Below are 15,093 nucleotides of genomic sequence, written 5' to 3' on the forward strand. Positions count from 1 at the left end.
GTGGACGGGTGCCCGGGCGGCGTGGCGCTCCGCGCTCACGGCAGCGGGGGCCCGGACAGGGGGACGTCTCTATCCGGAATAGCCCGCAGTGATTGGGCCGTATAGAAGTGTCTTCTTCGAGCGCTCGAAGTCCCGGGGCCCGAACCTCTTCAACTGTCAGCTGATTTGGGGGCCTTGTTTAGCTTGGGCCATTCGAGCTTTCCTACAAGGGGAATAGGCGCATCCGTGGAAAACATTGTAATCAGGACCTCCAAGTCCAAGTTGCCTCGTAAAAAGATAAACAAAGGCTTTTGCAACATCAGATTTGGGCTTGCAGTACATTACAGCCCATTCACGTCTTGTATTGCCTTAATTAAACCGCCTATCTTCTAAAGACCTAATTGGGGGGCGATTTTTGGCCCCATCGAGCCACGTCATAAAAAAAACAAGGACCGTCAGATCGGTCAGCGAAGAGACATCGGATCGCATGTAAATTTTACAAAAAAGTCCCTCAACTTTATAGAAGCTAACCCGTAGTCTGTATATTTTTATGAAAAAATCCTAAACTTTTTACAAATCAACCCGCAGTCCAAAATTTTGCCAAAAAATCCCTAGCTTTGTGAAAATTAATCCATAGTCCCTGCATTTTTGCTAAACAAACCCTAAAATTTCTACAAAATAACCTGTAGTCTAAATTTTACAGAAAAGTCCCTCAAGATTACAGAAATCAACCCGCAGCTCGTATATTTTTATGAAAAAGACACTGAGCTTTTTACAAATCAACCCACAGTCCAAAATTTCGCCAAAAAGTCTAGCTTTGTGAAAAACAACCCATAACCCCTGCATTTTTACTGAACAAACGCTAAAATTTCTAAAAAAGAACCCGTAGCCTAAAATTTTGTAAAAACATCAATAACTTTTGTAACAATCACTGGTCTACACTCTCCCTCCCTCTCAAACCCTAGCTATTTAAGACAAAAGTTTAAGACATAAGAGAGGACCTCCAAATGAGATATACAATACAACCACTCTATGTGTTTTAGTTAATGCACTATATTTTTTTTGAACCTATGCTGAATGTCACAAGACAAATACTATGATCTACTCTTACTTCGCACAAATAGCTCTGATATTTAGGAAGGACACATATTTCTGCTCTTTCCAACTAGCAAAAATCAAAGATAAGCACAAGCATGTAATATTTTGGTGTGTCATATGCCAAGTTATAATAACAAAAATAATTGTGTGCGTGCAATGAATTATAACTCCAAATGCTGAACAATTAAGTTTTTTCGTTATAGCTCCCACATAATTCTCTCTATTAGTCACCACCCTGCACATTCGTTTTCATATCACAAAAACGATAGACAAATACCATGAGTTCCATCACATTGGCCTACAGGTCGTGGCGCGGCAAAGACGTGCCAGTTTTTATAGGCACGTCAGCTGGAATATCCCGGCCGCCGGATCACGCGTGGATGGCTCGGATTATTTAGAAGGCTCGGCAATTTTATAAAAAACCCCTCAAACTTTATCAAAATTAATAAATAGTCCAGCACACACTCAGTTAATTTTATAGAAACCCCCTTGAACTTTGCAAAAATAGCATTTGCTCAAGCCATCTCGCAAACAGTTTTACAGCAACCCCCTCGAGTTTTATAGAAATACAATTTGAACCACGTCATCGGGAATTTCTCGGCCGTCAGATCGCGCATGGATGGCTCGGATTATCCACGAGCCTCGGTAATTTTATAAAAAAAACCCCTTGAACTTTATTAAAATTAATATGTAGTCCAGCCCACACTCAGTTAATTTTATAGAAACCCCCTTGAGCTTCGCTGAAATAGTATTTGCTCAAGCAACCTCTCAAACAGTTTTACGGTAACCCCCTCGAGCTTCATATAAATACAATTTTAATCAAGCCAACTCTCAAGCATTTTTATGGAAACCACCGCTAACTTTGAACGAATGTCAGCAGGCCTGCCAATTTTACAAAACCCCCCCAAACTTTATCAAAATTAAACTGTAATCCAACCACTCCTCCGACAATTTACTGAACCCCCCCAGCTTTTCATAAATACCATTTATTCAAGCCACCTCTCCGGCAATTTTACGACAATTCTCTCGATCCAGCCACCTCTCAGGTAATTTTATGATAACCAACCCGCGATCCATGCATTTTTTACAAACTCAAGCTCTACAGCAATTAACCCACGCTCCACAAATTTTTACGAAAAAGGCCCTAAACTTTCTAAAAATGTACCCACAGCCCGAAACGTTATAAAAAAGACCCCCCAGATTCATGACGATCAACCCACGGCCCCTGCATTCTAACTAAATAATAATACCCTAAAGTTTCTATAAATTAATCCATAGTCTAAAATTTCGCGAAAAGCATTCCCAGCTTTCGTACCAATCACTGGGCTACAGATAATGGCGCGGCAACGCCGCGCCTGCCGCGCCAATCTTTCTAGTCAGACACTGAAAAGAAGCGCTTCGTTCGTTTTTGTGAAAGTGAACAGCCACAGCACTGGTACAGTTGTACCTACTGCTTAACGATAATGTATATCTAATTTCTACCAGCTGGGACATTTTGTGTCCTCTGGGCTCTGGCATTTCAGAACTTAGTTAGCATCTTCAGTAGCTGGGTATGAACATCCGATCAGCACTTGTTTTTTTCCTCCTTTCCCTCGCATCTTAGGTGACAATATTCCACAAGATAAGCTTGTCTCTACCGTATACTGTAGTCACCTACCAAGTCCAACCAAGATCCACGGTATAACCTGCTAAGGCAATCATCTTTGCATGATGATCGGTCTGCATTCTGCGACTCCAAGTACTGACCAGGAAGTTTCACAGTTCAGGCTACATAGACTCCTGCTGACCAATGTAGCCGTAACCTATGAAACAATTTCTTTTCTGAAGAAAGACTAACTCCATCGGTCGTTCTTCCTTGGACAGCCTAGCCTAAACCTGTTCAGCCAAAAAAAAAGATATTACCCGCAACACTTTTATATCATTCCAGTACTACTGGTACAGTACCAAACATTTATGTTTAAAAAAAATACAGTACCAATTACCAAACATGTGGTAGTCAAATCAATCGGTCTATTTGCTGGAAGAAACGAAGGAGTGGCATCCCTGCCGCGCCTCTGCCCCCTGCCCGGCCTTTTCGATTGCGGTTCGGCCATGTGCTTTGGCCGAATCCCTACAGGGCATGTGGGTGTGGCTTGGTTCCCACGAATCCGTAATCGGCAGTTAGGGCCAGACAGTACGTCCAGGTCGTGACTCGTGAGCCATTCTGACATTCTATTCGGGAACTTTGTATATATCTACAAGTAGCTGAAAATAGGACCCCCAATCAGGTAAATTTCGCCAGGCAAACTAGCTGGCATTGTGAAATGAGAATGAGTTCAGAGTTGAGAAAATGCCCATAGAATGAGTTCAGAGGTCAGAAAATGCCCATACACGGAAAGCGGAAGGGGAGTTCAGAGTTCAGAGCCAGCTAGATCGGGCAGCAAGTCCGAAGAGAAGTTGAGGTTAACTCATGCATCTCGATCGGTGACTGCGGCTTGGCCTAAAGTTTCAAGGCAATGCAATGCAAGCAGGCAGTGATGAACAATGATCACTTGCTCGATTAAGGCCAGTGGAACAACCAGGCGATCGAATCATGACGGCGCGTGCGTGGATCCAATGATGATGAGAGCTCAGAGCTGATCATAGTCCACAGGTAGATAAAGAGAATCAAGCGGCCAGCAGACTCATGGTCCCAGGCAGCCAGGCAGTTCGTTCGTTGAGAAAAAGCGAAAGGCAAAGCCTGGCCGATCAATCCTCCCCGGAAGAGCAAAATGGCGAGCCGAAAGCCTGAACTCTGAAAACAGTTTCAGTAGCCAGCCACCATGGAACACGTGGCCGTCTCGACGGGCGCCACGCGTGCCAAGCCGCCAGATCAACAAAGCGCCCGGGACCTGCGCAGTCGAAGACACACGTACGGTAGTACGAGCATGGGTCCACCGGCAGGCATTATACGTACAGCTACACGGAGCATACTGACATGCGCACAGCGTCCAATCACAAAAGGATAACGGCGTTCTCGCCGGTCGCGGCAGCAGCTGCATGCTTTTGGGCTGGCCGTATCCGAAGGCCGGCCGGCCGAGCGCGCGCTGCGGCGAGTGTTCTGCTACGACGAAGCGCACAGCGTGCCCATGTGACCAGGCCCCGGCTTTTCGTTGCTCGCCATCATCGTGTTTCCTCGCCGCAGCTGCACCCGACCCCATGCCATGCCATGGCATGCGATTCTTTTCTTTTTCTTTTCCGCTGGTCCGTCGTCCATCCGATCCGACCCGGGCAGGACCTGGCGCCCTGCTGTTGCTGCCCTCTAGCTGGCCCTTCACGGCCACTACCGAGTAGCAGCGGCGCCCACTCACTCACTATACAAACACGGCGATCGCTCGAGCATCCCTGCTGTCTGACTGTCTGTCTGGGATCATATTGTTTTATCGTATCATGCCATGTTCGCGTCCCCCCACCTGCTGCAGCGTCGTCGTGTGGTGCGGCCGGTCTTCCCCCCTCGCCTTTTCTAGGCGGATTTGGTGCGCGCTAGCTCAAGATCACTGTGCCCTCTCGCCTCGCTCGCTCGCACCCGTGAGCTAGCTGTCGAGATTGCCGGCCGGGACTACCTGTACCTCTAGGACGACTGTCTAGCTCATCGCTGTAAGAATCTAGCGCATGCATGCATGTAGGAGTATGCGACTACACGTCCGGTGCCAGGAAAAAAAAATCCAGAGCACCTTGCCGACTGCGGCGGCGGTTTGACTGGCCGATCGATGAGCTGGCTAGCCGATGACTTGTCCGGCCGAGGTTTTACCTGCACGGTCTCGTCGTCGTGCGCGTGCCGTCTCATCGCTCTGGTCGGCTCCTGATCCGCGCAGGGTACCTTGTGAGGCGCCAGCCGCCAGGCGCCACGGCGGCTGCCGCGTGCCGCCGCGCGTGCGTCACCGCCCTTGACGACGACGCACGGCGGGGGAACGAGGTGTAAAGGTTACACTCACAGCCAGCCAACGGCGGAACCAGGGGGGGCGAGCAGGGCCACGGCCCCCCCTAAAATCAGTGAAAATTTTTAACCCCCACCTATATTCTAAAGCCAACACAAAGGTCAATCAATGCAACGATGCTTTGTACTTTAAGTTTTTCGGCTATCGTCCTTAACAAACCCAACAACACATATTGAACGGTGCACGTATACACATCTACCTAGGCAGCTAGCTAAATACTAGTCAAATCCAACCCGAAGACTCCAATATTACTCCCTCCGTCACCAAATATAAGGCATTCTGGAGTTTTTAGAATAAATTATGGCTATATAAAAGACTCTCCTACCCCTAATTACCCTAATTATTAAGTATTGGGACTCTATTTGGTTAACTAAATATGTGCTAATAATTAAAGTAGCATGACATTTCTGTTCGCCGATGGCAAAGCGCCGACGGTAGCTACAGGGACGGCGAAGCCCTTGTTTGCCGTGTGTCAAAAGTCGCGCACACGGCGAACCTTTTCGCCGTGTGTATATATAGGCGCACGGCGAAAAAAAGCGAGAAGACGCCGTCCGGGCTAGCTGACGGCGTCGGCGTCTGTTCGCCGTGTGTCTGCACCGTGGACACACGGTGAACTTTCAGACTTCGCCGTGTGTCCTTGGTTCTGGCACACGGCGAAGAGCAAGGTTTGCCGTGTGCTGGCCCTTGGCACACGGCGAAGAGTAAGGTTTCCTGTGTGTTTTTGCTTTGCCGTGTGTTCTTCTGGCGACACACGGTAAAAGAGGTCTTCGTCGTGTGCCCGAAATAATGCACACGGCGAAGATTCTAGCACACGGCAAAATACCGTTTTCCGGTAGTGAATACCCTACATTTCTAGAAAACCAAATAAATAATGCGGTTTTCAATCATAATTGGTAGAAATAATTAGGGATAACAAAGTCATTTGTTTAGATAAGTAATGTGTCTAAAATTTCCTAAAACTACACTCTTTGTGGGACGGAGGGAGTATGTTATAATTTTTTTCAGAAAACATGGTCAAACTAAAAAAACGAAGACATTTGATATTATTTTATGAAAGAAAGAGAATACAAATTCGCAATACGTCTGCGAAGTTGTAAAGTACAAACAGAACATATGCAAAGCATTTTTTCTATCTAAAATATTAGTAACACGTATATATATCTTGATATATTTCTCACGTATAGTATAAAGTATCTGCTCGGCCCCCCTTATTCAAAATTTCTGGTTCCGCCGCTCCAGCGAGTGCGTAGTGCAGCCGTGCACGTCATACCCATACACGTCACCGCCCGACGTGCCGCCTGGCAGCTATCCTCGCGCCCCTGCACGCGTCAGCGGAAGGCGCCGTGCCCGCAGCGTGACACGTGGCTCCGCGCCCGGTCAAAAAACTTGTCATGGATCGTACTACTGCTAGCTGCCTGGACGGCGGCATGTGGCAACGGTAGTGCACGGGAGGGGGGGGGGGGGGGGGCTGTACGTGGACGCGCCTGGGTGCACCAAAGCGACAGGGCGCGGTTCGGGCGGGATAACGTGCAGCGCCTCGCGATATGCTCTATAGTAGTTGCCGATGCGGACGTTTTGTTCTTTTTATTGTTTTTCACATCCAGATTAGCGGACGAAATCGTCGAGGTGTTGGAGGAGGCCTGACATGCATTTGCCATCGTGGTCATCTTCTGCAAATTGTTTGCCCTGATTTTTTTTCTTGAAATTGATATGCAAAATTTGCTTTTAGTTTTAGAGAAAGAGCAACAAAAATCAATCAGAAATCTTTGTGTTGGATTTCATGCACTGAACGGCGCGGTTCACGCGCACGACTCGCTCCTCGCGTCTAACGCGCTCCGCTCCGCGCCACGCGCTCCACGCTCCGCACGCCGCGCTCCACGCTCCGCACGCCGCGCTCGCTCGCCACGCTCCGTATGGCTCCTCATGGCCCTCCTGTAATCTAGCAGAGATTAGTTAGCCTTATGCATGCTTGTAACGTGTATAAATACTACACTCTGAATCAATACAATGCGTGGTTGATTCAATCCCTCAAGGTGGCCGTCAGTGAACTCCGCGTTCTACAGATTCCAAGCGCTCGTCAGTTCGCAGACATTTTCACCAAAGGGCTCCCGACGGCGTTGTTTGAAGATTTCAGGTCCAGCCTCTGCGTCGGATTGACGAGCTGAGACTGCGGGGGGTGTTGGATTTCATGCACCTGAACGGCGCGGTTCACGCGCACGACTCGCTCCTCGCGTCTGACGCGCTCCGCTCTGCTCGTTCCGCGCCACGCGCTCCACGCTCCGCACGCCGCGCGCGCTTGCCACGCTCCGCATGGCTCCCCGCGTCCCTCCTGTAATCTAGCAGAGATTAGTTAGCCTCATGCATGCTTGTAACGTGTATAAATACTACACTCTGAATCAATACAATGCGTGGTTGATTCAATCCCTCTCTACACTTTGTTTTCCGAGAAAGAACAGCAAGAATCGATCAGTGATCCTGCATGTAGAACAAGATTTCTACCATTTTTTTTCCAAACGATGATTTGATTTGCGAAGGTTGTTCATATTCGTAAAAATGCTGCATTCTTTTTTTATTTTTTGACCTTCTGACAGCTCGCTTTATTCAAACATGCCCAGGATCAGCGCGATCGCGATCCACCACAGTTGATACAAAGTCTGGGAAGGGATCATCCCAAACACCTGGGCGATCCAGGTCCCGTACAAGGCCCAAGCGTGCAAGCTCGTGAGCACACCTATTACAATTTCTAGGAATAGCTGAAATAGAAACAGGAATGAAATGCTGCGCCACTAATTTCTAGGAATAGCTGAAATAGAAACAGGAATGAAACACCTATTACAATTTCTGATACAGTTTTTAAAGCCATGGATGAGGAGGAGAGCAGTGAGACCCCACATGAACTGAACATTGCTTGCAACCACGGGTGAGGAGGGCCCATGGCCCACGGGGACAGGCCCCAGAGGCGATCGGAGACCGAACCCGGGGCAGGAAACGATCCTCGACCCCGGCAGGTAATCAATCACACTTGCCAAATGCCAACGAAGCGCGCACAAGCCGACCCAACCGCGTTCTATCCACGGGCAGCGAAGCAGGCCAGCAGCACCAGCGGGTGCCGCGCCTCGTGTTTATAAAAGACGCCGTCTCCCATCGCCGTGCCGGACGCACGCAGCCAAAAAGCACACGGGGCAGAGCTCGACTGCTCGATGAGGCGGGAGGCGATCGGGATGGCCGCTCCTCTTGCGTAGCAGAGTGTTGCTTGCCTGCTGCTTCCGTCACTTGCCATTGCCACTGCGTGAGCGAGAGGAAGGCGGCGTGAAGGGAGCAGCTAAGGATCGAGGAAATGGCGGCGCGCGGCCACGTGCTGGCGCTGTTCGTGCTGCTCGCGCTCGCCGGGGCGGCCGCGGCGGGCGGCGGGCGGCACCAGCACCGGCACCGGCACGGCAGGAAGTCGGCGCGGCTGAGGCTGATCCCCTCCGCGCCGGGCGCGTCCCTCGCCGACCGCGCGCGGGACGACCGGCACCGGCACGCGTACATCCGGTCCACGCTGGCGTCGCGCCGCCGCGCGGCGGAGGTGGGCGCGTCGGCGTTCGCCATGCCGCTCTCGTCGGGGGCCTACACCGGCACGGGCCAGTACTTCGTGCGGTTCCGCGTGGGCACCCCCGCGCAGCCGTTCGTGCTGGTGGCGGACACCGGCAGCGACCTCACCTGGGTCAAGTGCCGCGGCGCCGGATCGCCGCCGGACGCGCAGCCGCCGGCGCGCGAGTTCCGGCCCGCCGCCTCCAAGTCGTGGGCGCCCATCGCGTGCTCCTCCGACACGTGCACGTCGTACGTGCCCTTCTCCCTCGCCAACTGCTCGACGCCGGCCAGCCCCTGCGCCTACGACTACAGGTCAGTGCCCCCCGCCACCGCACACCTCCCTCCTCTTCCTCCTCCCGATGCCATTGCCGTGCCTCGTACTCCATCGATCGATCACCTCGTACCGCTCGCTCCACGGATGCGTGCTCGCCACTCCACCGGATCTCGGTACGATACGGCCCTGGTGGTTCCGGTTCCGGCTCCGGACCCGGGGCGGGGCCGCCGGGGGCGACGACACGGCCGCGGCCGGCCGGCTGGCGCCCGCAACCCCGAGGCAGGCAGCGGCAGGAGTAACTGTTGGTTGGTAGGCGGGGTGGGTCGGGATCCCGCGCGCGCCATTACTCGCGCAGCTTTTTTACCGCGCGCCCTCCCTGCCGGTCTCGCCGCGGCAGAGCGCGGCATATAGTTGGCCCGCTCGCCTGACGGGCTCGGGTCGGGGCGCGGCCGGGTTGATGCGCACACGAGTTCGTGCTCGGTTGTGCGCGCGCGCCTGCCTACCCTTTTCTTCTGGGGCCGGTCGATTCGATCGGAAGCTGGCGTTGGGTCGATGGCCTCCAGCTCTCCATGTGCCCTACTGCCCTCTGGTCGTCTCGAATTGCTTGCAGCCTTGCACTTCACTTCACTCCTCTCTCCCCCTGCAAACTTTACTGCCAGCACTCGAGACACCCAGAGCGAGCGAGCTCCAGTCGAAACGGTAGCACACGATTCACGGCGGCACCCAGTAATTTTAGGGATCGATTGACCAGCCGGTACGTCGTACTACTACGAGTGGGGAGTCTCCAGGCTGCCAAATCGGATGGAAGCTAGGATGCGGCGTTAATGTAGTTGAGGTGGTCTGGTTGCCGCCGGGGCCTGGGCGCGTGGGGACGGGAAGGGAGGGGCACGGAGCTCTCATTTAAAATCTTGTTACCGGCACCAGTCACTCTGCCGTGCGCGCCCAATGCCCCGATCATGGCGCGCACGTTACCGTAGGGCGGCGTCGCGGCCGCCGTCCTGCCGGTCATGGCTCCGGGGTTTTAAAATTGGGGGTGGGGGGCAACTTGTCGCCCGCGGCGCTGGCTGACGGGTGACGCCGTGACGCTGCGGCCTCGCCGAACACGAGCAGAGGTGGCGGAGCAGGTGCTCGGCGCGCTCGCGCCATGTGCTCAGGCAGAAGGCCAGGCTGTAAGTGGCTTCCTCCGCGGACGCCTCGTGACCGCTTCTTGTGGCAAAATGTTTCTGGAACTTGCCGTTTATCTGGGTGACCCGTGACAAGAAGCTTCTTTGTCTTGAACTGTTACTACGACTGGTGATGGTGTGTATGCTGGAGTAGTTGCTAGTAGGCTCCAGTACTGTACTACCTGTCTTAGCCTCGTACTGGCTGTATGGCCCGAGCACAGTAAACGCGTTGGCTCATTCAAGCTGACCGACTCATACGGTTCGTCTATCTTTTGGGCGATCTCGTTGTCCACCTCGGCTTTTGACCGGTCTCGTTGCCATCGGTGGCCGCTAGCTGAGTAGCATGCTTTACAGCTAACAGTTACAGTTACTTGTCCAAATGCACCGTACTAACCCACTGGGGCTGTGTTTAGATTCCTGGAAAACAGATAGAAAAAGTCACATCACTGTAGTACATTTCGTTTGTTTGTGGTAAATATTGTCCTACTATGACCTAACTAGGCTCAAAAGATTCGTCTCGCAACGTACATCAAAACTATGCAATTAGTTTTTTTAGTTATTTACATTTAGTACTCCATGCATGGATTATTTGTTATATTTAATGTTTCGATGTGATTTCGATGTGATGGAAAGTTTGGAGTTTTTGTGGAATATAAACACACCCTGGGACAAAAATAATCTGATATGGAAATGTGCTCATCTTTGGAACCTCTGATGAGTGATGACAAGTCCATTTTACCGTTTACGATCCAAGGCGCTCTGTCCCGGCCGTAGCCGTCGTATGAGTTGGGCTCAGTTTGCCCGCTCTCTGTTCATCACTGTTGCACACGATCTCATCTGCCCGTTCCGGATCGGACGTCTCCCATTCCTCCAACCTCAGAGGATCTCGTTCCCTATTTTTTTTTTTGGGGGGGGGGGGGGGTCGACAGAAAGCACCGATGCAAGAGCCGGCTTGCAAGTCACTCATTTCGTATATGGTCTGAATCAGAATCGTACGTCTCGTCATGAACTGTAAAGCGGAGCTCGATCCCCAAAAAGGCCTGGGTCGGGTCCCCAACTCGAATCATACCCCTCACATCACCTCTAATCCAGTCCTAGTACTAGTAATTTACAAGTGCATTTTCAGCTAATAATCATGTGGCACTTTTTTTTGTAAGCATTATATAGCGTTGTTGCTGCCGAATCTTTCCATGTGGGCGCTCCTCTTGCTGACGCGGAACTAACGCTACCTAACGGTCGTGGCAGGTACAAGGACGGCTCCGCGGCGCGTGGCGTGGTGGGCACGGACTCGGCGACCATCGCGCTGTCCGGGAACGGCGTCGGCGCGGACGGCAGCAGGCGCGCCAAGCTGCAGGGCGTGGTGCTGGGATGCACGGCCTCGTACGACGGCCAGAGCTTCCAGTCATCGGACGGCGTCCTCAGCCTGGGCAACAGCAACATCTCCTTCGCCTCCCGCGCCGCCGCGCGCTTCGGGGGCCGCTTCTCCTACTGCCTCGTCGACCACCTCGCGCCGCGCAACGCCACCAGCTACCTCACCTTCGGCCCGGGGCCCGAGGACGCCGCCGCGCCGGAGCAGACGCCGCTGCTGCTCGACCGCCGGATGAGCCCGTTCTACGCCGTGACGGTCGACACCATCTACGTGGCCGGCGAGGCGCTCGACATCCCCGCGGACGTCTGGGACGTCGACAAGAGCGGCGGCGCGATTCTCGACTCGGGGACGAGCCTCACGATCCTCGCTACCCCGGCGTACAGGGCCGTGGTCGCGGCGCTGAGCAGGCAGCTCGCGGGGCTCCCGAGGGTGAGCATGGATCCGTTCGAGTACTGCTACAACTGGACGGCCGGCGCGCCGGAGATCCCGGAGCTGGAGGTGCACTTCGCGGGGTCGGCGCGTCTGCTGCCGCCGGCGAAGAGCTACGTGATCGACGCGGCGCCCGGGGTGAAGTGCATCGGCGTGCAGGAGGGGGCGTGGCCCGGGGTGTCGGTCATCGGCAACATCCTGCAGCAGGAGCACCTCTGGGAGTTCGACCTCAGGGACCGGTGGCTCCGGTTCAAGGACACGCGCTGCGTCGCCCAATGATTCTGACAGGCGCACACGATTAATCCATCCATCGTCTTGATAAATTTGTAACGGCCTTCGAGTGAATGGTTTCTCTAAATGGAAAGATAAGCTTTAGCGCGATGGGAAAATGTTCAGCTGAGATCGCGCTTCTGCACTTCTGGTGACTTGCAGCTCGAATTTGCACCCCTGATTGCAGACATAACCCAAGAATCTCTGATCAGACCTCAGACCGCAGGGTCATGGAACTCAACACACAAAACTGAACTGACTTCTAAATCTATCTGAACGATGTGAACTGAATGAAACTTTGCAAATTTCACTGCAGTACTGGTAGAAATACGGGGTGTGTGCCCGACCAAGTTCTAGAAAACAATCGAGACAGTGCGAAGAAATTCATGACAACGGGTGGCAGACAACACGGATTCAGGAAATCGGAATGGTCTTGCGCTCTCCCAAACTGAACATATGATGAGCTCCGCTAATTTCAGAGTCACTGAACATCGAAGATAACAGTTAAGTGTATCTGAATTCACATCACCAAGTTTATACCTATTACTAAAGCGAGTACGAAACTGTACGAAAGCACAAGGGGTTCCGGTTTGAGGCTTTCTGGCCACGACTCAATGGCTATGATGAGGTGGTTACAGCAGCTTGGCAAAGAGAACTACAGATTTCTAATCCATATCTGCGTCTACACATCAAGCTGGAAAGAACAGGAAAAGCGCTATGAAAATGGGCGCGGGAAATGATAGGAAACAATAGGGTGCTACTGTGTGCAGCCAAGATGTTGATAGGGATACTAGATGTGGTGCAGGAATTTCGGCAACTAAGTGAACAGGAGTTGGGGCTAAAAAGAGATCTTAAAGTAAAATTTCTTGGAATGACGGCAGTGGAGAAGTTGAGGGCGAAACAAGCGGCCAGGCTAGCAACAGTAAAGGCAGCCGAGGCTAGCTCCAAGTTATTCTATCTACAGGCTAATGGGCGTAGGCGAAAAAAATTTATACAATCGATCAACTCGGGGACAGACACAGTTTTCTCTCATGAGGACAAAGTGGAGGCTATTTACAGTCACTTTAGTTCGCTTTTTGGCAGGCCGATCAGCAGAGGTGCAACCTTAAATTGGGAAGTTCTTGGCCTACGACAGCATGATTTAACACACCTTGAAAATGAATTTTCAGAGGACGAAGTAAAAGCCGTCATCAATGATATTGCAGCTGACAAAGCGCCGGGGCCGGATGGTTTCATAGGGATATTCTTTAAAAAAAGCTGGCACGTTATCAAACCTGATCTCATAGCTACTCTGAATTATTTCTACCAGCAGCATGATCAGCACTTTCAACAATTGAATAAGGCTCATATGGTGCTGCTGCCTAAGAAGGAAGACGCACAGATGTTAACTGATTTTCGGCCAATTAGTTTGACTCACTCCATCGCCAAATTGATTTCCAAGATCTTAGCAAGCAGATTGTCGGGAGAGCTAAATGAGTTGATATCAAGATCACAAAGTGCTTTCATAAAGAGAAGGAGTATTCTGGATAACTTTTTGTATACACAGAATTTGATCCAAGATCTGCATAAGAGAAGGCAGCCGGGTTTATTCTTAAAGTTAGACATAGCAAAAGCTTTTGACACTGTGCGGTGGGACTTTCTAATGGAGGTGCTTGAGCAGTTTGGCTTCCAATCTAAATGGAGAGCCTGGATATCGATTTTGTTGGCAACCAGCTCCACTGCAGTTTTTTTGAATGGTGCCAGGGGTAATTGGTTCAGGCACAACACCGGTTTAAGGCAAGGCGATCCATTATCTCCGTTGTTGTTCATCATAGCCATGGAGACGTTGCAACGACTGTTTCAAATTGCGACAAGAGATGGCCTCCTCTCACCAATAGGAGGCCGGGTAACAAAGTTAAGGGCTAGCTTATATGCCGATGATGCAGCTGTTTTCCTGAACCCAATCAGAGATGAAGTCCAAGTGGTTGCTGGTATTCTTGATTTATTTGGGCAGGCATCTGGACTACATGTCAACTTAAGTAAATGTGCTGTTTACCCGATCAGCTGTCACAGGGTTGATTTGGAAGATGTCATGCAAGTAAAGGAATGTCCATGCTCCTATCTGGGATTGCCTTTGCACACACGGAAACTACGACGAGTGGATTTCCAGCCACTAATTGACAAGGTTGCAAATCGCCTATCTGCATGGAAAGGAAAATTCATTAACAGAGCTGGGCGACTAAAGTTGGTTAACTCGGTGCTCTCATCAATCCCAGTATACTTCCTAACAATGTTTGATATTAAGAAGTGGGCTTTGAAAAAGATTGATAAAATCAGGAGAGGTTTAATGTGGAATGGCACCTCAGAAGCAAAAGGAGGACAGTGCTTGGTGGCCTGGGACAAAGTAAAACGCCCAAAACTTAAAGGGGGCCTCGGGTACTTGATTTGGAGAAATTTAGTAGGGCTCTACGTCTTCGTTGGTTGTGGTTCATGTGGGTTGACCCTGACAGGCCATGGGTCGGTTCTGCTGTTCCCTGCTCTGATATCGATCAGCAACTATTCAGGTTCAGTACTAGTGTGACCATTGGTGATGGAAGGCAAGCTCAGTTCTGGAACTCGTCTTGGATGGGTGGTCATGCTCCAAGGGAAATGGCTCCGAATTTGTATAAACTAGCATGGAGGAAGGGGCTGACAGTTCGGGAGGAGATCGGAAATGGGACCTGGACAAGAGGTCTGTGGCGGATGTCGACAGCAACTGAGATGGCAGAGTTCATTCTACTGTGGGAGGCGGTGCAGGAGGTACAGTTCTCGGAGACGCCTGATGAGATCACTTGGAAATGGACAGCAAATGGCCGGTACTCTTCTAAGTCAGCTTATGAGATTCAGTTTGCGGGAAGCTACTGCAATTTCAACAGTAAGGTCATTTGGAAAGCGAAGACAGAAGGCAAACATCGTTTTTTTACTTGGTTGCTAGTTCAGGGAAAGATTCAAACGGCGGATAAC

At 51.4% G+C, this 15,093-nt stretch overlaps 1 protein-coding gene across 1 annotated transcript; it reads left to right on the forward strand.

Moving 5' to 3' along the window:
- Window positions 1-8,100: 8,100 nt before the first annotated feature.
- LOC120697880 (aspartic proteinase NANA, chloroplast-like) lies at window positions 8,101-12,256 on the forward strand. The gene is made up of 2 exons (XM_039981251.1): window positions 8,101-8,918; window positions 11,289-12,256. The coding sequence occupies exons 1-2, from the start codon at window positions 8,371-8,373 to the stop codon at window positions 12,118-12,120; spliced, it is 1,380 nt and encodes a 459-aa protein (XP_039837185.1). The 5' UTR covers window positions 8,101-8,370; the 3' UTR covers window positions 12,121-12,256.
- The last annotated feature ends 2,837 nt before the right edge of the window (window positions 12,257-15,093 follow it).

Source organism: Panicum virgatum, chromosome 3K, assembly GCF_016808335.1.
Source record: "Panicum virgatum strain AP13 chromosome 3K, P.virgatum_v5, whole genome shotgun sequence".
Classification (NCBI taxonomy): Eukaryota; Viridiplantae; Streptophyta; class Magnoliopsida; order Poales; family Poaceae; genus Panicum; species Panicum virgatum.